The 25,254-nt window shown below is 34.6% G+C and overlaps 1 protein-coding gene across 3 annotated transcripts; it reads right to left on the reverse strand.

The window, feature by feature from the left end:
• LOC149742922 (bridge-like lipid transfer protein family member 2) lies at positions 1–25,169 on the reverse strand. Of its 3 annotated transcripts, none has more exons than XM_089889380.1 (45): positions 25,031–25,169; positions 24,514–24,637; positions 24,291–24,340; positions 23,798–23,972; positions 23,404–23,607; positions 22,936–23,161; positions 22,309–22,539; positions 21,902–22,062; positions 21,150–21,247; positions 20,919–21,001; positions 20,517–20,697; positions 20,138–20,237; positions 19,888–19,967; positions 19,415–19,673; positions 19,039–19,230; positions 18,485–18,751; positions 17,683–18,137; positions 17,213–17,347; positions 16,569–16,739; positions 15,915–16,119; positions 14,931–15,060; positions 14,311–14,406; positions 13,853–14,026; positions 12,684–12,826; positions 12,177–12,404; positions 11,512–11,677; positions 11,038–11,188; positions 10,394–10,553; positions 9,754–9,927; positions 9,303–9,483; positions 8,681–8,783; positions 8,005–8,159; positions 7,515–7,653; positions 6,903–7,032; positions 6,179–6,350; positions 5,664–5,804; positions 5,076–5,317; positions 4,622–4,849; positions 3,966–4,087; positions 3,284–3,488; positions 2,589–2,813; positions 1,987–2,258; positions 1,243–1,372; positions 762–902; positions 1–429 (listed from the first exon to the last, which is right to left on the reverse strand). In XM_089889380.1, the coding sequence occupies exons 1-45, from the start codon at positions 25,108–25,110 to the stop codon at positions 247–249; spliced, it is 7,668 nt and encodes a 2,555-aa protein (XP_089745506.1). In that variant the 5' UTR covers positions 25,111–25,169; the 3' UTR covers positions 1–246. The 3 variants fall into 3 exon arrangements, with proteins under 3 accessions (XP_089745506.1, XP_089745505.1, XP_089745507.1); XM_089889379.1 differs by lacking the exon at positions 14,931–15,060 and adding an exon at positions 15,515–15,716; XM_089889381.1 differs by lacking the exons at positions 14,931–15,060; positions 16,569–16,739 and adding an exon at positions 15,515–15,716.
• Between the last annotated feature and the right edge of the window lie 85 nt (positions 25,170–25,254).

A 25,254-nucleotide genomic window follows, 5' to 3' on the forward strand; every position in this document is an offset into this window, starting at 1 on the left:
CTGTGGTGGTATTATGTTTATTTGACACAGCGCAAGCGATTATCTGCCTTGTATTCACATTAGTAATGTAATACGACACAGTGCAGTAAGTATACGCACTTACGCTCAAACAGATGAAATAAATATTGGAACTGAAATCTCTTTATATTGCACAGACAGTGTGGGCGGGCGAACTGCCTTTGTTGAATGATGCGAATTCACATCACTTCTGTGGACATTACAGAACAAATTTGTCGACTAAAATCGCTACTTCTTCTTTCGAAAGATACTTCGTCGTGTACTGTCCGTCCTTCTAAGAGAATTACCGAACAGAATTTTCGCTTTATCAATTTCAGCAGCTGCCGAGGACGATTCGGGGTCTTGTGATTCACTTGCGGTGGAATGTTGTTGCTGGCCACGTCCACTGATGTGAAGTTTCTCTTTGATAAGCTAATTGGGTGGAAAGACTGGTCATGCAACTTTTAAACTATAGTCCAAGTATACTTTGTACTGTCATACAGAATAAACATTTTATTTCGACGACCGAATTTTACTCTGTATATCCATGAGTTAGTTTCGCCGCTTGTCGGCCCATTTTTAGGTATTATTTGTGCGACCCGCGTGTGCAGAAGCAAATCTGCCAATTATTACTTCAGACAAGGTTTACATTTTCCCCTGTGCGTCTACATTACAAAATACACAAATAATCCATGGCCCTACATACGTAATGCAACCAAATTAAAAACATTAACAAAAATATTGTCACAGTCTACAGTCCTGACCTGAGATACAAGTTGTTTCTTACAGTCACGTTTGACAGCCATAGCGAAGTCGTGCCACGTCCATGTCTTACTGTGGTATTCTAACATTGGTATGGTCACGTTAAAATCACGAACGTCTTCAATGTTTTTCTCTTTTTCGCCCTAAAATACAGTAAAATCATCTACTATTAGAATTTTGAAAATAACAAAAAAAGCTATAAAAAAAACGAAAAAAAATCTATATAGGAATCTAAATTGCACTAAGCGGTTCTTAAAAGTGATGCGCAAGCAAAACTCCCGAACCGGTGGCAAACTGTTAAGACACCCCTTTTCTTTTTTTAGGATTGTTTTTACGTCAAATCGGGGCAGTGTTTAAAACGACGCCCGTTTCACAGGTAGCCGACAATTTTTAAAGCTTTAAAACCTTCAGTATGACAACGCACATTGAGCATGTTATCCTTGACACATAGGTATTTGTAATAAAAAAGTAAACATATCTAACCTTGTAACTGACACACAGTGGGACTTCAGTGATCTTAATATAAAGGAAGGTGTTGTTCTTCGCAGCTCGTAGCTTCATCTTATCAACATCGTCCACTGCCTCGGACACCGTTGATCTTTTCGTTGAAGATCTAAAAAATTAAAATTAATGATTAAAACTTATTTATTCTCGCGTGGTGGGGCAACGACGGTCGTTAAAACATTAGTAGTGTGTTTTACACACTTCGTGTCTGCTTCTGAGAATTTGACTTCCTGTAAGGAATTACTTGGTTGGAGCAATCCCTGTTTAGTATCGTGCTGAAGAACACACACGACCACAATGGTGGAAACACTGGTCCTTAAACCTAGTATCCTGTGGTGCGTGAGACATATATGACCGCGTATTTATGACGAAAAGATTTTATTTAAAAATATTTTTGTCGCCGATAATCCCGTATGATTCACGCGAATGTGATATTTCTGTACAAACACATGTTATTTGGGCAAATTCCATGTATTTACATCTGTGTCTACATAGGTTTGTATATCACTGTAGTACACGATTATTTATATATTGTAACGTGTTTTTTATACTTAATCCATTTCAGCGGAGAAGTTGCCATCTATGGCTTTTATCAATATCTATTCGGAAATTAAACCTATTGTAAAAAAATGTATTCAAAATAGGAAAAAAATGAAAATGCAGTAACAAAAAAAATAAAAAAATCAATTTTAATAAAATATCTCAAAACCACAAATTTCTTACTTATTTCTTCTAAGAGTACCAGGTGTTGACATGTGTGATGGTGAAGGTGGGGGTGGTCGGGCAGGTAAACTCACAACACTACCATGCCTCTCCATGGCAGAATTACCAGCAAATCCAAGCAACGTAGCGTTACGCGTGTCTACGCTAGACATCGCTCGATCGTCCATGTCATCGGCACCCGGTGGCGCCATAGAGCGGTCAGGAAAGAAGAAACTCATCATTCGTTTAAAGAACTGGTAAGTTAGCTGGATCGTCAGTGGAACAGCGTTGACCTGGTGGATATACAAAGTTGGTTCTTATGAAAAATAGAATTCGAACATTTTAAGTTTTTATGGGCTTAACATTTATGATAATTTAATAAAACTAATACTTACAAAGTTTTATACATTACTCACAAGCAGGTACAGTGCCGTTATTGTATCATGAATGGCGCATAATTGGTTAACCATGTTATAAGATTGTTGCCCCATGCCTCCTCCAAGCGATGAGGCTCAAGTAATAAAAACGATTTTTAAACAACCTTTAAAAATCCCAGTATGACGTTTTTTTAACATAAACAAACAAACAAAGCTAACTAATGACGTCAAAAGAATCGTTCTTACCTCCACGTGATCTTTTACTGATATCCCGCCCACAGGGGGGCGCACTTTGCAGAGAACTCGCAAAATCAACGAGCGACCTCCACCGGCGGTGACCCCGTGGCTGCGGAGTCCGGCCTGATGCCGTGGCTTGATGACGTCACGGTAGAGAGAGTTGGGAAGAAGATTTTGAAGACGAAGCCAGGCAAGTTCGAAGCAATGAGCGACCGAATCATCGCTTTTATTTACCTGAAGTTAAAATGATACTTGATTCCACACACACAAAACAAAACTTTATAAAATTTTGACCATTGCAACTGATTATTTTTGTCACTTTTTTATAATTGACAACAAAAAGGGAAAGGTACTGTACATGAAGTAATGAAATAAAAAAATCCAACACAGTTAAAATCTAATGCCAACAAAGAATACATAGGACAATAATCTTATAACCAAGAAGCTAAAGAGCTCTCCCTTAAAGTGGCATACCAACGAAAAATTAAAATTTGTGTATTGAAAGATATGCTCAAATGTGATTTAAAAGTACCTTTAATAAGTTTTTAAAGTGGTAGTAGATGGAACATTAAATTTAATAAACTACAGAAAATACTCAAACCTGTCCTTAATAAGTAAAACCAGACACTGTCACGACTCACGACCAATATACATAGAACCATTCAATATTTAACATACAAAGCAAATGCTTCAACAGTTCCCACCTTTTCATAAAGAAAATCTCTCATTTCAAATTGAGCAATATTAAGTTGTCCATCCTTATCTGTGACGTGCCACTTCACCTCACCGAACGTTACTTCTGTCGTCCTGACAACGGATGCTTCCTCTTCCTCATCAACTTGATCCGGATGTTGCGGACGAAGGGAGGAAGATCGAGTTTTTTGATCCAGGAAGATTTCTTTGAAGCATCTGGGGAATCATAGAAACATTATTAAATAACTTTTTGAGTACCTATAAAAAAAAATATTTTTTTTTAAACTACAAATATTAAAAACTACAAAATAAAAAAAAGAAGTGTAGGACAGCCATTGGGTGTATTTAAAATAATACATGAGTATAACAACTACATCCAAGATGTTTAAAGAAACTACAAAAAAATGAAAAGCACAATCAAGAAAACTGTTCAACTTCTATTAGTCTGATTAAAACAAACAGAAAGGGATGTATTACAACAATTACAAGTTTTTTAAAAAACTTATCTTTGAGAAAAAAACATTTTTTTTAAATTTAACCAGACCAACCAGAAAATTACTATGTTTTATTTGACTTTTTTACCCATACAAATCTTTAAATTAAAAAAAAAAAAAAAAAAATTAGGAAAAAATTGAGAAGAATAAAAAAACTAGGAAAAATGTAAAATTTGAGATGATACTGACGACAGATCACCTGATGATGATCCCAAGCTCCTCACTCTCCTCATTCAACCTCTCCTTCTCCTCGGCAAGCTTCTCACGCAATTGGATCGACTCTTCATAAAGATCATCATCGGAAGGATCGTTGTCAAGTTGCTGAAACATGACAAGAAAATATAAATATTATTTCTTTTGTTTTATGTATGTTTTTTTTCAGATACATACTATTGAATTGGCATTTATTTTGTAAACTATAGTAATACTAATAAAAGTATAAACAAATAAAAATGTGAATGCTATACATGAATATTAAATCAGAAAAATAAACCATACTTATCTTTTAAAAAGTAATTTCGTATTATTTATTAATAAAACGTAGAAATGGTGGTAATATTACAACCAATATAAAACGTTATGGATAAAAATATGGATAAAATAACCTTATATATGGTAGGGTGAGGTAAGATAGGACACCTTTATATTCTATTTTTGCACCCCCTTTGGTAGTAAACAAAGAACAAGAATTATAAAACCGTATCTTCTCGACTCTCATAAACCAATGATAAATATTTAAAACACAATCAGGATATTTGTATACCATGTGCGAAAAGTGTCCCATCTCCCCCCACCCTACTGTATTAAAATTAATAATACAAATAACAAAAGATAAAATAAGAAAGTTCCACCCACTCTGTCCGTCCTGAACAATTGTCGTTCCAGTTGCCTCATATTTGTAAGTCGGAGTCGAATCCTGTTCTGCATCGTAGCTAACGTATCTCGATGTTTCTTCACATCATCAGTGGATGTGAGACGGAGGGTGAACCGCATCCGATCCACTCGCTCCCAATGCTCCCGCATCACCGGCTCCACGTACAGAAGAAGATTCTCGACGATGTCCAAGATCATCGTGAACTGACTCTGAGAAATTTAGGAAAAGTTAAGATTTTTTAAAAATACTTTTTAAGCTAAATAATCTACCAGGACATTTATAATGAATTTAACATATTTTTTTTGGTGCAAAATCGAATGGAAAAATACCTCGTTTTCAGATATCTAATATACCATGCTTCAGATAAAGTAAAAATAAAAAAAAAGATAAGAAATTTGAAAATAACAGAAATTTTGCTTATACGCAAGTACTTACTGCATTAGTACATATCTCAAGGTTTGGTTGTACAATGGTGAGTACGTTACATGGCTTCTCTACACCCAACAAGTCATTCCCAGCCAATCTATTCCTCTGAGATGTTAACTTGTCCTCCAACGCAGGCGTGGATGGCAGAAGTTGTCCATAGTCCGTCTGCTCGGAGTCAACCAGAGCCTCGTAACCAACATAATACATGCGACACGTGCAACGTGACATGATACGCTGAAGTTGGAAAGTGCCTGGAAAGTTTGAGGTGCTCTAATGTATGTGTTCTCATATGAGTGTTGCACATTATGTACAATTTATTATTGTAAAACCCCATTTCTTATCAATGGGGTATTTCTCTTTGTGGTATAATAGTTGCACATTAACAGCGGAAGCAAAATAATGTGTGAAAAGAAAAATTAAAGTAATGACTGAGTTACAATTTGTTCTTCAACTTAGTGGTTTTTAGGCAAGAATGAAAAAAAAACAATAGATGTAACCAAAAACTTTGGTTTTTATTATGAGAGATCTAGAAACCTTTTGCCTAAACATACTAGAAGATCAAGCTTCAGATAAGGATTGTTAATAACATTGACTTACCCGCAGACACCCCATCACCCACCACACCCCCAATAGCTTGCCCTCCTCCCATCAAATCACTTATATCAAGCATACCAGGACTTGGTCCACGTGGTTCAATATCACTTACTGATAACCATGGAACATTCTCGCCATCTTGCCCTGTGATATACATGTGATTTATATACACATATATGATTATAACAAGTTAGATTAGTGCTCTTCAACCTTTTCTTTGGTTGGTGAACCCCTAAAGTTGTTGCGACGAACTCATGCACCCCTGATTGCTTTAACGTAAAACTAGTGACGTTTCTTAATTCCCAGTGATGCAAACATAGAACTCAAATAAAAAAAACTGTAGGAAAGTGGCTATGTTTGTTAAAAATGTTCAAAACTGTTTATTATTTCTGAAAATTGTTGAAGTTTGTGATGCACCCTTTGTCTTTTCGTTTAAGTTATTTCTAAATCTTCACTTCCATAATCAATGGGATAAATCAAGTTATCATTATTATCACCAAGATATGAACCCCACCTACCAGAAGAGGCAGCATTCTTTTCAACAGTGGCAAAAATCTGGGTTCCTGTCAAAGAAGCGACCCATGAGGATTTCGTGGTCAACTGACAATCACGCCACATTACTTGGTGGTCACGATTGAGAAAGTCAGCCATTGCTGCAGTCATTATCAGGTAACCTTGTGTTTGTGGACCCTGGAGGAGATTAAAGTTGTTTACTTTTGTACGAACTTCAGAATGAACATATACATCAAGTTACCCAAAAAACTTTTTTGACGAACATAAATAATAACATTTAAAACCAAATTATAATTTACTCCATAAAATGTAATGCAGCTACAGTTTTAATATAAATTTTATATTTTCCATTTTATAAATGCCCAATTAATAAGTTACGTACCCTTGTTTTAGATTTAGAAGTTCAAATAACGCAAAACCCTTATTTTTTATCCTATTTGGTGTATTTTTATCTCAAAACAAAATGATTTTTTATTCCGCTAGGAAATACATCTATATTAATTCAATAACAGATATAGTAGGGTGGGGGAAGATGGGACACCTTTAGCACACAATATCCAAATATTCTGACTGTGTTTTAAACAATTAACAATGGTTTATGGTAGCCGTAAGCATAAGCTTTAATAAGTCTTCGAATGTTATTTGCTTACAAACAAATGAGACGAAAAAATAGAATGAAAAAGTGTCTCATCTTCCCCACCCTACAATATTTAGAATTTATAAATTTACCTTCAACATAACTTGGCAGTTGACAAACTTAATCAGCCAGTTCTTATTAACCACATCATCCATCTTACAAGCAGCAACTCCCCTCAGTTTTTGTTGGCTTGTCACAGTTTCATCAGTTCCTACCACAAACCTGCAGTAATAACATATATATCAACACAGAAGCTAACTAGAAACTTGTATATCTAAATGGATCTTTAAATAGTTATATTTACAGCCCGTTGCTTGATGGTAAGAGTAACCAGTAAATGCTAAGTTTGAGTTAATGCCACTACTGTTGAGCAAGAAACTTATCTGTTATTGCCCAAGCCATTGCCAATGAATTGTCCAAATTGTCAATGTCAATCATACAAATAAACAACAAATAAAAACAAAGTTTTGTAGTGGATTTTTAATACAGCGATGTAGGTTTTCTATACTATCTGAGATTTATTTTATACACTGAGAGAGTCAACTAAACTAAAACCATTTAAGTTTTTAGGACAATTAAATTCCTGTATTAGCATTGTAAATGTAAGTAAAGATCGAAATTTCGCAGTGATGACCACAATATTTTAGAGAAAACAACATTTTTTTCAGTGATGACCATGAAATATTTATCAAACATTTCATAACCTGTTATCACTCTCAGCAAGCAGTTTATGCAGCAAACTTGGATCCATCATTTTCCGCCCGAAACCACTGGAAGAACCAGTTTCAAACTCTGGTGCTGCTTGTGATGGTTTACGAACTGATTCTCCTTTCTCTCGCTCACCTAAGGTATATTAACAATATTTTTTGTTTTTAAAAGTAACCATATTTCAGCTTGTGTGTGTTTAAAAGTAACTATTTTAATTTTTTTACCATTGAGTGATGAAAAGTTTTTTTTAATGAGTGCAGTTTATATTATATAAGTTCTTAGTAAACCAGCAACACGATTAGGGGATAAAAGTAATTAACCTTAACAAAACTTAATTCTCTGCCCCCTGGCATGCTGTATAATTGTTATTGAACCCTACTAGTATAGAGAAAAACAAATTTCTGAATAAGCTTTTTTATATTAACTAGACGGTAAAAAAACATCTAAAAACAGCGGTTACATTCATTTAATTTTACAAAAACCCACCTTCGTTGTTAGGCACTCGCAGTCGACTAAGAACTTTTGTACTGAGGTTTCTACGAAGCACAGCAGCCTTGTTGTAACCTTCATACAACCCATACCCCACATCTCTGTTCTCGGTCGTCCACATTGCTTTCAAGTCATGGACAACCAAACTGTGTCTAGACAAGTTCAATTGGGTTTAATTAACATGTTTTAAAACTGGTTTCAACAGGCTAAAACTGGTTTGAGTTTAAAGAAGTGTAGGTAGTGATGAAATGAATGTATTTTATTTAGCAATTATTTGGCACCAACTAAAATGCATGTACGTACTACGTAGGTATTTAATTGTTTGGTTCAAAAAATGAGTATTCTAGTAAAAAAAACTACAAAATTAAATGTTTATAAATCTTCAAATAACAGGGATTAAAAGACAGTGATCACAATTAATGGTAAATCATTAAGTGGTTTGTAATTAAATGTTGAGATGAAACTGAAAAAAACAAATGTTTTTCGAAAAGAAAAACACGGATCATACTAAAAAATTATGGCAAAAACTTTTGATATCTTAAACTGTCAACCAGGTTTTATGTACAGAATAGTTTTAACAAAAGGTTTTAGCTTCTTTATTGGTGGATAAATAGTAAATAGGTAAATTACTATGTTGTTGTTAAAGTAAAGGTCATCAATTATTGTAACTCACTGGTTTTGTGGTCTTTTAGTCGGTGAAGTTTGTTTCTTTGTCTTTTTCTTCTTAAATTTTGTTTCTTCAAATTCCTTTTTCCTGGCTTGTGGATCAGATATACCTGAATGGAAAAGCAAAGTAAATTCAGAAACAAAACTTTTACAAATTGTCAAACTGTGTATAATAGAATATTAAGAAAAACCCCCAAATAATAACCCAATATTTCCTTGAATAAAAATCTGACAAAAAGTAAATCTCATGTTTATTGAATATAAAAATAGTTAAAGATGGTTTCAGGGAATATTCACTATTGGAGATGTCGCATGCAAGAATTTTGCGTCTCTTCCTTGGGAACATATACAGAACGCCCTGGCCGGCCCTGCAGTGCTTTCACAATCTTTTATTATAATAATACGTTTTACACCAAAGCCAATAATTACTATTCCCTCCAAAAAACAACTGCCACGTATCTGGCATTGCGACACAATGACACACGTCATAAAGAATGATGTTACGTCACACAAATGGCTTACGGCCAATAACAACAAAAGCAAAACACAATATGTTACAGGAGCATATCACAATTTCTTGTAAACTCTTCCCAATGTAATAGTAAAGTTAAATCTAATAGTGTGTATACCTTTAAACGTGGAATGTTTTGTTGGTGACAAGTTGTCCGGTGTGTTGAGGCCATCAGAAACATTGTCACGACGATATGACATGCTTGAGAGACTTAGGAGAAAGTTTCTTTCTGCTCCGAGAGATCTATTTGATGGCGATTGGTTTTGAGAGCTTGATTCTTGTCTCTTAAGTAGATAAATCTAAAATGGATAATTACAAAAAGTTAAAACACTTTTTATTGGGTAAAAGAAAGTAAAACACAAGATATAACAAAAAATGTTTGATAATTTTTTTGCTTTCCACTCAAAAAAAAGTGTCTCTTCAACTCGAAAAAAAAACAGCATTTTTTATGTTGTAAATAAACAGCCTCTGATAGACCAGGTTGCAGAACAACATTTTTAGAAAAGAAAACCGAACTAAGTAGTATTATATACCAGACACCACATGTTAACATATCTTATTAAACATACCTTAGTGTTTGATAATTCGCATGTAGTTGCCATGATCTGCCATTGTCCCATACTTCTCCTGATCAAGTTACCTTCATATGGAACCAGGTTTAACCGGAAATGTGAATCAATTTTCCCCGCCCCACATATCCATTCAATACCAAGTTGTTGGGCGTATGAAGACCAGTAGCTTACCTAAACAAGATATGATAATGGCACAGTTTTTGAGTTGTCAGTCATGAACCAGAGGACACAGGGTTCAAGGATCATTGCTACCGCTTATGTGGATGTATGTATTCTTGTGCAAAATATTTAATATTAATATATTCAATCCAGTGTTCACTAATGTGTTGAATTTTTAAAAAGAAACTGTTTAAACCTTAAAGAAATTCTTGTGCTAAACAGACATTTGTTTTAAGTAAAAAATATGAAATTTATTTATAATTTTTAAAATCCCAGTCAGTTTTAAGTATTGATCAATAATTAACTGATCAAATGAAAATATAGATCACATATGCCTACACATTTTGAGTTTAATAAAGTAATTACACAGTTTTATCCTAATTGCATGAAATGAAAAGTTTATTTGATGTAGTTCAGTTAATACAACAACAATTTAAGAAAAAGTTCCAACAGTTTACAACTAAATAAATAATCTTACTTTGAGCTCTGGAAATTGAAATGAAGGTTTCACATTCCTGTAATGTCGACTTAGTTTAAGTTTTGGCGGAGCTTGGTTGCCAAATATTGGTCCTTTGCATACAGGACGAGACACGGCATTCACCGCATAACCAAAGTTGCTCAACCACCTCAGGGTAGTGCTGAAAATATTTGTTTGTTGTGGGTTTTGGTGAGAAAGTGGGAACTTTTTGTTGCCAACAGCGGTAGTATAATGGTATTATTTTTATAGAATACAGCTGATACATTTATAATAAATATCCAAAACACTATGTTCAGAAATAATGACCGGGAAAATCATGACTTGTATATAAAAGTTGGTGAAAGTTGCTGTTGTATACTTTGTAATTAAAACCTCAAAAGACAAGACTAATCTTATTTTTATAAGTGACAACTTTGAACAACAAAGTAATGACCATTGCACTCGGTTAAAGCAACTACCGTGTCAGTTTTGTCCAATGCAGCACATGGTAGCAAAACCTTTACCTTGTTATCTTTTGCATACGATGCGACCATGTGACTATTCTATATGATTGTGGTACCAAAGTGAGGCATGCCAGAAGTAGATCTCAGTCAGCCCATTAACAACACTACCACTTGTTTAAAACCACACAACAATTCCTCCACCTGTACAACAACATCTCTGGTTTGTCTCTCTCACTTCCATCCTTTCCTCCAGATGAATAATCTCTGGTGTGCGACCTCGTGTCTAAGTTAATCTCGAGATCGATGTTGCGTGACCGGAAGTATCGGTACGAGTCATGCTCACTGAGGTCACCTGGGGGAAGAAAATATATGTATTACTGTAGAGCATATTTTTTCGTAAAATGTCTGTTTAAATTGGTCCGTGCTTTTTGGGGGGGGAGATTTTGGCGAAAATTAAGAAGACTCTTGGATTTTTTATAGCCAAAACTACAGATTTGCCAAACATTACTTTTATACCAAAACCAGCAGTTTTAAACAAAGAAAAAGGTATGTTTAAAAGTGTTTTTTGAAATAATTGTGCCAATTCACAATATGCATGCAACAATTATTCCTATTCGCTTCCAACTATACATACCAAAAAATCTCAATACGTACGATTTCAATAAATAAGTTTACCTTCAATTTTATCAGGAGCATGAGGAAGAGCATGATGATGATCATGAGGATCAGCAGCATCCAGACACACCCACTTAAACTTCCACTCCATCTTTAACTGAGGAAGATGCAAGAATCGAACATCATCATATTTCGATGCATTTCGAATGTGGATGTCCAAGTCACCCTAGATTAATAGATGAAATTACTCAACCCTCATAACAAGGCTGGGTTATGACAGTTGATATAACAAGATTGTTCTGTTTCATACACCTCTTGTAAGTCATACACCTCTAAAGGGGCTTATACAAAAAATCAAAATTTGTGCCATGATAGAAATGCTTACATGTGATCTAAAGGTACCACCAAAGTTTCAGAAAAAAAAACAGCTTTTGAAAATATTGCCGATCAAAACCGCAAGTTCAACCGTTTAAGAGTAGTTTAGAAAACTAGAAACAGTCAAAGTTCATTGACTTGTTTTCTCATGGAAATCCCATGCATTGTCCCATGGCTGATTATTTTTACTCCATTCAAGTATGTAGCTTTGTGGATAATTACCATTTTGAAATTATTTTTTTTGGAAACCATGTGAACAGTTGTTTTTTTGACCAAAGTTTATTTAAACCCTTAGTCCAAGCAACCGGCATCTCATGAATGGGCAAATCTGTCACATCCCAACTTCCTACCTTATATAAGAAGCAACCAGGTGTCCAATCCATGTAAAGATTTTTCCAATCCCAGTGCATGTGTTCAGTTGTATTGTATGGGTCAAGTGAAGCCAGATGTAGGAGGTTTGCTCTGTCCATGGACATTGCAAACCTTCCATGTAGGAGGTTCCTTGATTTATCCCACCAGGGCAGTGGGGTGCTGGGGTCTATGGTGGCTTTAGATAGAAGATTTGTAGCCAGGTTTACCTGAAATACAAATAATTGAAGTAGTTGCTGGGTTTTGTATTTATATGCGTTAAGTAACTATTGACCCAAAATGATGTAACAATTTTAAAGAGTGATATATTGTATGTATAATGTTACTGTTACATATGGTGCATGTATGAATGAAGCAATACTACAAGCAATAAACATCTTAAAATTAAATTAGTAAAACTTAATTATTTAATAATGTTTGTTCAACTACTTTCTACAAAAGTTAAAAAACAAGTTAACAGCTAAAATGGAAGAAAAACCTTTTTTTACCTGGCCCCAAGCAGGCTCCCAACAAGGTCCCCATGCCATGTTAAAAACATGGACTTCGCTACTTAGATCGTAGTAGAACTTAAGTGCTGGCATGTTCCTTTCAACCTTTGCAGGACCCCAAGGTGCAGGAAGATGGACATATTCTGTGAAATAGTATGATGTGGGTTAATATGTAGATTTACTAGATTATAAAGCTGTGTTGGACTGTTGGGGTTTTAGTAGTTTGTAGCATAATTCTTAAGTTTAAAACTCACTGTAAAACCTAATTCCAACAGAAAAAAATAATGGGTGTAGCACTTGAAAGACCCAGAATTTTGAGGGCAAATATATATATATATATATAAATAACTGGTAGCTTTTTGGTCAGGTATAAAACAACAAGAGAGAGCTTTTTAGTCAGAGAGGAAAACAACAAGTTAACCGCTAACAGAAAGTTTAAGTCATTAACCGAAACTATGACGTCATAGGGCATACACATATATCAATAACTGTCTTATTTACACGAAAGGCACGTCTTCCCGTTTGTTAATTGTTTCTTTCCAATAAGACAGAGTGCGCAGCGACACTTTTTCTTTGATCGTGCCCTACAACTGCGATTACGTCGTTAATCTTGATTTGTAATACCGCAGGGTAACTAGTTTTGCAACATTATATTGGTGTAATACACAACTTAAATGTTTTCCTCAGCCAAGCAGCATGTTCATTACGAAAAAGCAGGCATTCACCGAGAATTTATTGCATCATAATAGCGATTGTTTGACCTGGCAATTGATTACGACATAATAGCAATTCACACGCTGATTATTTGCGTCATAATAGCGATTCACTCGTTGATTATCAGCGTCATAATTGCAATTCGCATGTTGATTATTTAGCCTTTTAATTATTTAGCCGACAGGTGCTTAAGACAGGTTTGAATACGAACAAGGAAGCATTACTTTGACGTTGAGAAGGTTTGCGTGGTATTGCGAGCCTAGTCCATACCGCCATACGTACATTGTAAAGTTGCCTTTAAATTCGAGAAGAGAAAAGCGATAAACAAGACACTTTTAGTAGGATTACACTTGTATCGGTTAACCGATTAAATTGAACGGTCAAAGGTTAAACAAAAAATGGGAAAATTCACAGCCTTAGCTTGTATCATAAAAAAGTTAAATTATAAAATAAACCTGTTCTTTGTGAGGCTGGTGGCCCCTTTTGCTCAGCTCCACAAAACTTTCCATAAATTTTCCAGTCAGAGTAGTCCATCAAACACTGAGGATAATTTCGGAGTCGTACCTGGTGGTTGGCTGCTCGTAGCGAGATACATCGGCACCATAAAGTTACAAACTCCGGCTCAGAGTCTGAAGATTATGAATATTAATACAATTCAAGCACATCATATTTAAAGATTTATTTAGAGAAAATACTAGTAGTACCTTTAATGGCAGACTATTGTTTTATTTCAACAGACACATGCAGTAACTACTAACATTTAAAATATGACATTTAGCAGAATATGTTTTGACAAAACAGAAAATGCAAGTTATAATCAAACTGATATTAAAGAATAAGAAAGGTGTGCAAAACAAATAACAAATTTCTTTCGTTTAGTTAAATCTAAAACAATGGGCAAGGTAAACAGTACCTGCATCATTAGAGAATGGAAATGGTGAAACATGGTCAATAGTTCTTATTGTACGCATTGCATTTTCCATCCCATGCATGGATTCATCAGCTAAAACTGAAATATAGGATACAGATATTAACTGTTGTTATTCCAACAGTTAGAATGGATTGGTATGAAACTATTTACTATATTATAAAATTGTAAGATGGATTTACATCAGAATTGCAAAGTGCAAATGTATTTTGGAATAATGTGAGAGCATGTAGATAAGGTTTATAAATGTTATATTATGAACAGGATGCATGAGATTTTTCTTGTTTGCAGATGTACTATAAATGATGCTATTTTTGTTTTTTTTCTTAATAATGTATGGTATAGACATGGGATCATTTTGTGGTATACAATTACATGATTTACTACATCAATTTATTTTACCAAATATATATTATTCTGCTGTAGCTGTGAATCAACCTCCTGCTCATAAACAGTTGCTATAAATATTTATTAAAAACCTTAAACGGTAAATTTTTGCATATGTTACAATGTATAAAAAAGTTAGTCAGTCTGTTACCCAAAACAAAATTTAAACTTTTTTAAGAGCAAAGCTAGAAAAAAACAAGAAAAGTAAGTTTACAAACCTGATAGTTGAAAGTTAGACACAGTCCATGTGAGTAGGTTAACTTGTACAGGGTTAGTGTAAAGTTTGCGTGACCGATTGAGATAAATATTAATGCTGGCTTTGGATAATTGGCAATACAATTCCTCCACCTGGTCAGTATCCATGCATGCAAACAAAGTAAAAATAATTGAGTTAGTTTAGTGTTTTGTACTGGACAGGCATGTGTGTGCGACATGTACACGTAATGTGACTCTAAGACAGTGTTTCCCAATATTTCTTACTTTTAGGTTACTGCCCACAAATTGAGAAATAGGTGCTGTTATTGTTAAAAACTGGTTTTATGTTGCACTTTGTAATAAAATTAACATAACATACATATATTCATATCGAACAATATATATGTATTATGTAACGTAGTTAGTTTTGGAATTTTAAATAAAATAGAGCTTCATGCTGCTAGTAAAATCTCATCAAAAAATTGCTAAAATTAAATCATTCTGTAGCAAAATTATAAAAGTAATAATCTAAGTAGTCTGTATCGTGACAAGGCGTTTGGGGTTAGTAGTCCTTCAAGGTGCAGCAATTACATGACATTATTCGAACCTGTTGCACTAAAATCTGACAGTTGCCACATAAATGACAAGGGAGTCGGCCCATTCAGATTTATAACCGGGGTTTCTGGGTTAGCACCGATATGGATCGGCATAGTGTGTAAAGTTGGGGGTTTTCCCTGATACATTTCTCGGCAACGACTCAGGTAAATTTTTGTATTTTCTTCCTCTAAGCGGCAGTAGAGATCCTCAACCTTACATGAGCAGGGTAAACACAATTTGAAAAAAACTTTTGTTTTGTAAATTATTGCCAAAAATATTGTCAATAAGACCTTAAAAATTTACAAAACTACAAAAATTGATTACTAATACAAAACTATTCATGTTGTGTAATCATATCAGCTTTTCAAACTCTGGGTTAAAATTATTTAAACATTGTAAAAAAAACAAACCTTCTTAGCTGGAAGCATTTCTCCTCTCTGCTTCCGGATCTCAGCCATTTTCTGATCGAGTACTCTTCTTCTCTTCTCACTCTCCACCCATTCATCCATCATCAGTTCATGGTTGTCGTGGAGACGGGACTCAAACTCCCAATCTGCGAGCTCGAAACGAAACTCATTGATGCAGATGAGAAGATCAGGAGGAAGACGAGGACTCCTGGAGGAAACGTGGGTTTTATTTAAATACTTTATCATGAAACTGTGAACCTATGGTAGGGGAATAAAACTGATGTGGCATAAAGGGCAAAGTTTGACATTTGCCTGCTTGAAATAACTATGACCAGATTTTAGACAAATGATACAAAACAAGAGAAATGTTGTTTTTTTAATTAATTGAGAAGTCAACTAGTAAGATAAATGATATAAGACAATGGATGTTAATTCTTTATTTTTTTATAAAATGTTCTAACTTAAGACAGTAAAAAACTTAACACAGCATATAACCAAAAAAGACGAATAAAGAATTTTCAATTTCATTAAAAAGTGCATTCATCTCACAAAGCCCATATACTAGGCAAACTTCATAGAACTACCATAAGATTTAAGTGTGAAATTAGTCAAATTACACGTTTTAACTACTGGCATTGCTGTGACACTTTTCCCCACCTAAATGGATGAGATTTTTTCCTGTATAATCCCTTGACCCACTTCCAAACATTGATTGCTTTATCAAAAGTTGCAGCAAAGTCATATTTGTAAGGGAAATGGCAGACCCAACTTCCTATTTTAAACGACCACACACGGTTTGAGGCGGTTTTTAAATCATTGAATCCTTGTCTGTAGTTTAGAAGAAAGTTATGATGACTAGGTTATACCTAAGGTAAAGATTAATAAATAAAAGTAGTTTGTGTTGTGTTTAAACTAAAGTATTACAATAGCATTAAAAGATTTAATCCACAAACGCCATCAAATGTTTGAAATTTTCTGGCTTTAAATTGTATTTAGGAAGTAATAAAAAAACAAACACTGTCAGAGTCAGTCGGCAAGGAAACAATATAAAAACAAAAAAGGATACTTTTCAAAAAGTTATGTTACCAAAAAACTTACATTTGCAAACAATATAGTTTAACACAAAAAGTTAAAAACATAAATGAAAAAGTGTATTTTAATATTCTATTCTATATCAGATGTGAGGGCTTACGACGTGGCATACCATGTGACCTAGCTAGGAGTTAAGCCAGGATTGTCTCATTAACTCCATCTCATATTAGTTTCCCCCCTTAATATACAGAAACCTATTTGGTGCATACCTGTCGCGTTGGCAGATTTCATTATAGGAGCTGAGCTGAATAACGTTGTTTGTGAATTGGAATATTTTGTTTCCATCCATAACAATGGACAACTTATCAAAACTAATGTTGTTCACTTGGTTTATTTGGTCACAGCTGGAAGGAAAGAAATTATATGAAGTATATAAAGTTTCTACCTTTTTATCAGTGGTACAGTCTGCACAACATACATGTATTTAGAAGTTTAAATGTACATTGCATTTTTATTTCGGTTTTAACGTTCAAATGTTTTTGCTGTTACAAGACTTATTATTGTTACTTTTTTGTCCATGTGAGGGAAAATTGACAGCTTATTGGAAATCGGCAGCGTATAGCTTTTTACAAGCCTTGCTATGAGTTATGAACACAAAGACAAACTGTCTGAAAAAAAAGTTTTTGCTTTTGGTTGGAGGGAAACTGACAGCGTTACAATGACTTATATTATTTATTACCTGAATGGAGAGATTCTGATCTCCGCATTTCGTTTATCATAGAGATCAAAGTGGAGTACAGATGAAGTGATGTTTACATTAAACTGAAGAGGTTGTTTGCTCTTCCTTGGTGAAGAGGCTCGCGTATCACCGAACATTGTCACGCTTGATTTGTTCCTCCGTGGTTGGGTTTGTGCAGTGTGGTGGTCACCGTCATTGTAGATGTGTGGTCTGCTGTGGCTTGGGGATAACTTTTTGGGTGGTTTCTTTGCCAGAAAAGGTTTAAGACACGATGCAAAGTCTGTGAGCTCATGGTGGACCAGAGCGTGAAGAGCTGGACTCCAGTGGAGCTTGACATCACCTTCGGAGCTTAGGGATGCTGAGAGCTGACGGAGGACTCTCTCATCTCGATCAATGGAGGGTAAAGATGAGGAGGGATCATCATCAAGAGAACGGTAGTTGACGGTGTACGTGATCTATGAAGTGTTGTGCATGAGTAGAGAAACAACAAGAAAGGCAATCAGGCTGGTGTAAAATTGTAATGAGGACACTGTGAACTCTTTATTGGACATACATTACACTGGCCCTATACCAGTGTGACTGCATCTTCACATCTACCCGGTATCCGGTATCTTTTAAGCCAACATATACTGTTTCAATGTCATGCATTGCATAGTAGTAATAATGCAACTATATTATCACATAAAGTCATACATATTGTAACATATCAAACCCCAGGCGCTCTAACAGTTGCCAAACATTGCATTAAAATATATTTACAATTAACCAGTTCATAAACCAGACAATCACATTCTACACCCACCTCTAAGACATCGAATGAAAGATAACTCGGAACGACAAACGCAGCTTCCACACATCTGTATTCGGCAACTCGTGTTTGCTCCTTCCGAACACTGGAAGATACACTTGTGGTTGGCATGCGACCTGTGAGCCCAGCTTCATATGATGCAAATGCTGAGAAGTACGGATTATGGACAGCAGTAACAGCCACACCAAGGACCGTCATGTTCCTACAAACACCTGCATCATCCTCATCTATGCTGCCTGAGCTTCCCCCACTCAGTTCTGTCTGAAGTGGAAAAGTAAAACAAATTCAACCATAAAATTCTCTCTTGACTTTTATCGTAACATTTATTGACGAAAAACCTTATTTATAAAATCCTTTTTATAAAATACCTTACTTAAAAAAAAGAGAATTACTGTTATAACTCACATAAAATCTAGCCCAAAACCTAACTTTGTAATGTAAAACCAGCTTCACAGAATCAGTTAAACCATTTATTGGCATACCGCAAACAATTCCAGTTAAAGTATTGCCTTGTTTTGTGGGTTGACTGGTTTTAAAACTCTATGTACCTTGAATTGGTCAATACGAACAACAAGGCAGTCTGCACATCTAGTTTCATCTGAAGATAATATGAATAAATTGACGTTAGATAATTCTGCTTCTACACAAGCCACAGTGAACTTGTATCTGTGTTGAGGGGTGGGATGTGGTGGGGGTGTTGTGTCTTCAACAGCTACCATATATGGAGTTGCAACTGTGCTCTGCAGACAACGTTAAAATATCATAACTGTTTATAGTGGGAGTGGTCAAAACTCAAAATTATTTTAGAAAATTTATTTTAGAACTCTGAATAATAAAAAACATCACACATGTGCTGATTTTACTAATTAAAATTTCCAAAGTATAAGTTGATATCTTTCAAGCCTTATGTTTTTAAAGTCATACCTGTCGATAGAAGGTTCTCGTCTGATGGGGTTCCTGGCAGTTTTTTCCTTTGCCTAAAACTTGCAAAACACTTGCCAAAGCTTGCCCTGCACATTTAGATAACTCCACCTGCAGCCCGATAACTTTTACATCGAGAAGAAGCGATATCTCCGAAACCAACTCTTCCTCATCTGTGCTGTATGTTGGTTTGAAAGTAGCTGAACCGTGTAAATGCAGGTTGTCAAAGTTACATGCACGCCCCCATTGATGAATGTTTTGCCTGTGAATAAACACGAAAATTAGTTACAAAACTTCCATTCTTTATTATATATGGGTGAGGGTCTATGGTCATACTATATCAATCGACATGGTATTTAGGCTTAGATTAGTTAAATAATAACCCAATTTACACTGACTGAGACTCTGAAACAAAAGTTTTTTAGATAGGTATCTAGAAGAGGTATGTTGTGAAAAAATAATTCTATTAGTATCACCTGTATGGAGAATGAGTTTGTGTGTATGCGATACTCTCCCCGGTGTTTCTCACTTGCATTGCATTCCCATCTTGGTTCACCTAAAAGCAATAACAGTCTTTTCCTATAACATTGTATATTTGTATTGCTTTTTACCATACTCTTCAGGTGTATTTTACTGTTTCTTTTTGCAATTTTGTTAGTGATAAAATTCATATATTTTCTGACTAATATTAAAATGAGAAATAGTGGGGTAAGTAGAAATTCTTACAATGCACCAACATCTGTCTAACTTTGACATGAAGTTTAAATCACGAGAGTTGGGACTTTGATCAATGCTTCCAGTGAAGGAATCTATTCCAATACTGAATCTGTAGAGATATATGTTTGTTCTTTTATTTTAGTTATGCAATCTAAAAGAATAACAATATCAAAACATAAGTTAAACCATTTACTCAGCAACTGCAAGAAGATTATTCAACGCCATGCAAATTTTTAGCGTTCGTGTGAGTAAAAATATTAGAATCACTTAATAATAAATTAAAATGTAGCAAGAATATACAATACAGATATTGGTATTTAATACAAAACAGTCCCCACATCTAGTTATTGGTATTTAATACCAATTCATAATATTTATAAGTTTTTACCCAGGTGGATCTTGTTGTATTTCACCATCCATTACAGTTGTCATAATAACATCTATACTAGCATCATATATTGTGCATTCAAACACAATACTAATGTCCATAGTGTTGAGAAGACTTGTTAAACTGTTGCTTTGTAATGATTGGATTGGTACAGTTGACTGGAATGGACTGTTTTCTGTACCTTCAAAAATTTAGAGCTTTTTTTAAAATGACATGCACTAGGACTAGATATTGTGTATAATTTAAAGGAAAACAACAGGTTGGAAAATTTGTCTTAATCTCATTAAACTTGAACGCTAAAAGCTTTTCTTGGGGATGTTGCCCACATAAATAATATATATATCAATTCTTCTATTTATATAAATCTAATGTGCAATAATATTTAAGTACCAACAAGTGTACCTTGTAATATATCTGGGTGTGAGAACTTGAATGGAGTGTCGGGTGCGCTGATAGTTCTTGTTCTGTGCTTCTGTGTGGATGGACTGAAAAATATAAACATTAAACTGTCGAAAAACATACAATATCTGTTGTATACGAAACTACAAAACTCTTTTTTTATTCAATTTCGGTAAAGTCCTCCTGAAATTGGGATGCGGGCTAGAATAACACCAGAAATAGGAATAAATTTACCTTGGTGTTTTATGTTTCACTGTTTCTAAGAGAAATGATTTCTGACGTTGTGCATCTTGCAGTTTGCGAATAATAATGCTCCAAAACTCAACAGACTCCTGCATAAAAGTGTTTGCATGTGATGTACTGGAAACCATGTATGTAAGTGGTAACAGAATTTATATCTATTGCCTGAAAACAACAAGAAAAACAACTTACTTAAGAAAGTGTTTACAAAATGTATACAAACAAGAAAGCAGTGTAATGAGTAAGCACGTAATAAACTAACTGGTCCAACATTATTTAACTGGTTTAATACAACGGTCAAATAACATAAGCTTGATCATAAACAAACCAGAAGTAACCAACAAAGCACTTTTCCGTAGCCATTGGTGACTGTGAAGCAGTAGTTACAATGATGGCTCAATTGTTTAAGTGCGTGACAGGAACAGATTATAGCTTAATGTCACGAGTTTGCCCCTCGGCCAGCGTAACAATTATTTTGTAGTTATCTTTTAATAAGAGATATAGGAGACTATTACTATATACACTTTTTATTTATATTTGCACTGCATCGCAAACAAAGCCAAAAGTTACCGATTACTGTGTTACTAACGAGTTCCTTATGTATTGCAGTTTACTTGACTCACAAACATTATAACAATTAATTGCTCCTGAATTGGACATTTTTATACACTATGGTTTATAAGACTAAGCTTAGTTAGAAAATCTATCGATTATAGTAAAAAAATATAAGTAAGAAAATAACAAACTTTATGCAAATAGTCAGCATGCCAAGAAGTGAAGTCCACACAAGTAGAGAGGACGCCATTAGAAGTAAGTTTGGTTTCCACAACTGTCTTGCCCATGTCAGCCACTCTGTGCTTGTAATAATCAGTCATTGTCATGTCATCCACTTGAAACCGGACTGAACCTGATTAAACCAGATTAGGTTAGTGGCTGGTAACATAAATTCCTCATGATGACGATTTATAAGTATTTGTCTTGCTACATCAAAAGTTTCAAGAATATATTACGAAATAAAGATTATTAAAATATTTTACAAAATATTGTTCTATTATAAAGGCAATAATACCAGACATGGCAAACCTGAATTAGATTTCATTGTTAAATTCCACCTTGAATGTTAGTTTAATTTTGTAAAAAAACAAGCTCTTACCACTTGGAACTTTAAATCCATTAAAATCCTGTCTGCTAAAAAATACTGGAACAAGATTATGATCGTCTTTATATTGATGCAGGATGATGTTTGAGGAGCAAACATGAGCTCCTCGTGTGGTTTCTCCCATCGTCTCGTCTCCGTAAAATGCAAGTCCAAAATTCTTCACGGATATCACACTCTTAACTGGAAGATGGCTGACAACTTTGTTGATCACAGACTCAAGGTTTTCTGCCGAGTTTTAAATAGGAGAAGTAATGGAAATGGTCACAGACATGGTACTGTTCTACTCCTCATATTTTCCATTATTATTAAATTCAGTTTTAAGGTTTTGCTTAATGGACTGAATGTGCCTGGCAATCCAGGGCCTCTGATGTACTGAACTGTAGGACATTGGCTTTACAGAACAGAATTATTATATATATTAAAAATAGTTGCCAAAACATAACTTCAATTCTGTGGGCTGAGCATTCTTCATTTTATATTTGTATATTTCAAATTTAGCGTTTTGTTGGCTGAAAACCCAGGATTTTAACCAATGCAACATCAAAACATATCTTGCTAGCCATAACACTCAAACATAAAAACATGAAAAATATGAAAGTAAAAATATTAAAAAAGTCGAACCTAGCAAACCAGAAGGAGATTTTGTTTCTTCCACTTCCTGCATTGGTACCACAAGCTTGGGTAGCATGATGCCAGGTATGAGAGCACCCTCATGTATATCAACTTGTAGTTTGGAACAGTTGGCTTCTACAGAAGTCAAGTCAAGATTTGGGAAAATTTGCTCAGCAGCAATCACAATTTGAAGTGAAGTGGAGACTTCAGCAATGCATGAGGTAATTTGGGACACCTGGACATTTGGTTAATGAGCTGATGGATATTTGACAAGTATAGATCTATGGAAGAGCACTGTAAGCCATTAATTGAAGGTGGGGGTGTTTTAATTAAACTACAGGAGTTTTGTTGGAGAACAACACAACATTTAAGCAAAAATATTTATTTGGTTTAATTGAAACAAAGTACGCATATATATACAACATGTTTCCAAAATTAATATTACCAAAAATAGAACAACATGAAAATATCACCAACCTCTTTTGGACTCTTAAGAATTTTACCATCTATACTTTCCACACTTAAGCTGCCACATACAGCACAAGGTGTGACATTGTCGGAGATGCAGAAATATTGTTCTGAAGCAAGACGAATGCCTTTCATGTTGAAATGAAGGAGGGAGTCGGGTAGGAAAGCATTGAGGACCATGATGTTTAACATATCCACGTTAACAGAGACATACTGTATAAAGCGAACTTATAAGACTATAATTACCCAATAAATATTCTCTACAGTTTGCAAAGGAGCAAAGAACATATTACATTATGTGCACAAAAAATGTGATCGGAAAAGTAAAGAATCAAACTTTTTAAAAGTAGATTCTTCAAACAGACGGCTGCTTTACCAATCAAAAAACAAAAGAAGCTTCTACCTTGAACAACTTTTGAACAAAGTTTATAAAAGCAAGTTGTCTGCGAGCAAAGGAACCAGTCCTTCTGTGAGTTTTAACATGAGTTGTGTGGTTATCAAATGTGCTCAGAGGAGTCGAGATTTTATTCATTTCACCACGAACCCGAATTTCACCAACATGTAGATTAACTGTGTGGCTAAAAAACAAGAAAAGTTGTTTATTTACAGATTTTGAAGCTGCCTTAACATGTTTAGTACTGAACAGTAATGATTTACAACTCAAACTAAAGAACAATAGTATTACCATGATTATGATTAAAGAATTAGTTAAAAGATCATAACCTAAAAAATAAGGTTTTTTTAATTAAGAATTTCACCTTTTAAGATTAAATTAGAACTTATAAAATCAAGCATAAACAACATCAATGGTGGCAAAATTTAAAAGAAAAAAAATTGTATGTTTACAAAATATGTGAAAAAATTAACTTGATGTAAATATGACTATAGACCTTTACCTGGCTTCGCGATTTAATAGTTTGAGCTGAAGAGCAATTTTATCAATTTCCTGTAAAAATTAATTGTATCATTATTCATAATTTCGGCATAACAATAATAATACCATTATTTTAACGGTCCTTTTAATTGGTGCATATCCGCTATGATATAGTGGACATGGCAGACATAGTGGACATGCACAAATTGAAGGGTCCCCTATTTCATTAAATGTGCTATTCTTACTATTGTCTGCAGTTGATTGACGCGTATAGAGATGTCCTTAGCGGAAAACAAACCAACAGATTTTACGGCAACGTCAATTTCAAATTTGTTTTTGATCATTTTTGCGACCCACCAGATAAATAACCTAGAACAAAAGCACATATATACATATTTTAAGCTTTAAACCTTGGGTAGAGTTTGTAATGTGTGCGAGATACTTTTTTATAATGTATGTAGTGTTATTTATACTTTAATTACAAAAGAAGGGGTTAACAAAACTAGATGACCAATGCCATGACAACGTGCACATTGCCATTGGGTTCATACACCATCTGGTTTATTATTTAACAGCTACAATATCCTATCAACTAAAAGGTTTGAGTTTTGTAGTGCCGCGGCCCGTGGATAGTTAAAATAACCAAGTAGAGAGTTTTTACCCAATAGAACATGCAAGTATTATCAAAATCATGAAAGATTTTCACATTAAAAAGTTACTGGCAAAAAGAAAGTTAGATATATTATATTTAAATATTCTTACTTTGAAATAAGCCATAGTGTGAAGATGGAGAAGACGACATAAGCAGAGGTCCACATCATAGATTCTGCATCTGTTTCCATGGTTACAAGTTTTGCAGGAAGTTCGGTGAAACTAAATTGTCATTGAGAAATCTAGAACTGTCTCAGGTCATTCAACATAGCTATGCCAGCCATTTGATATTGTAACTGTCAGAGTCAGTATCAATCACAGGTGTAAAAGTACTG

This window comes from Ciona robusta, chromosome 1 (genome assembly GCF_009617815.1).
Source record: "Ciona robusta chromosome 1, ASM961781v2".
NCBI lineage: Eukaryota > Metazoa > Chordata > Ascidiacea > Phlebobranchia > Cionidae > Ciona > Ciona robusta.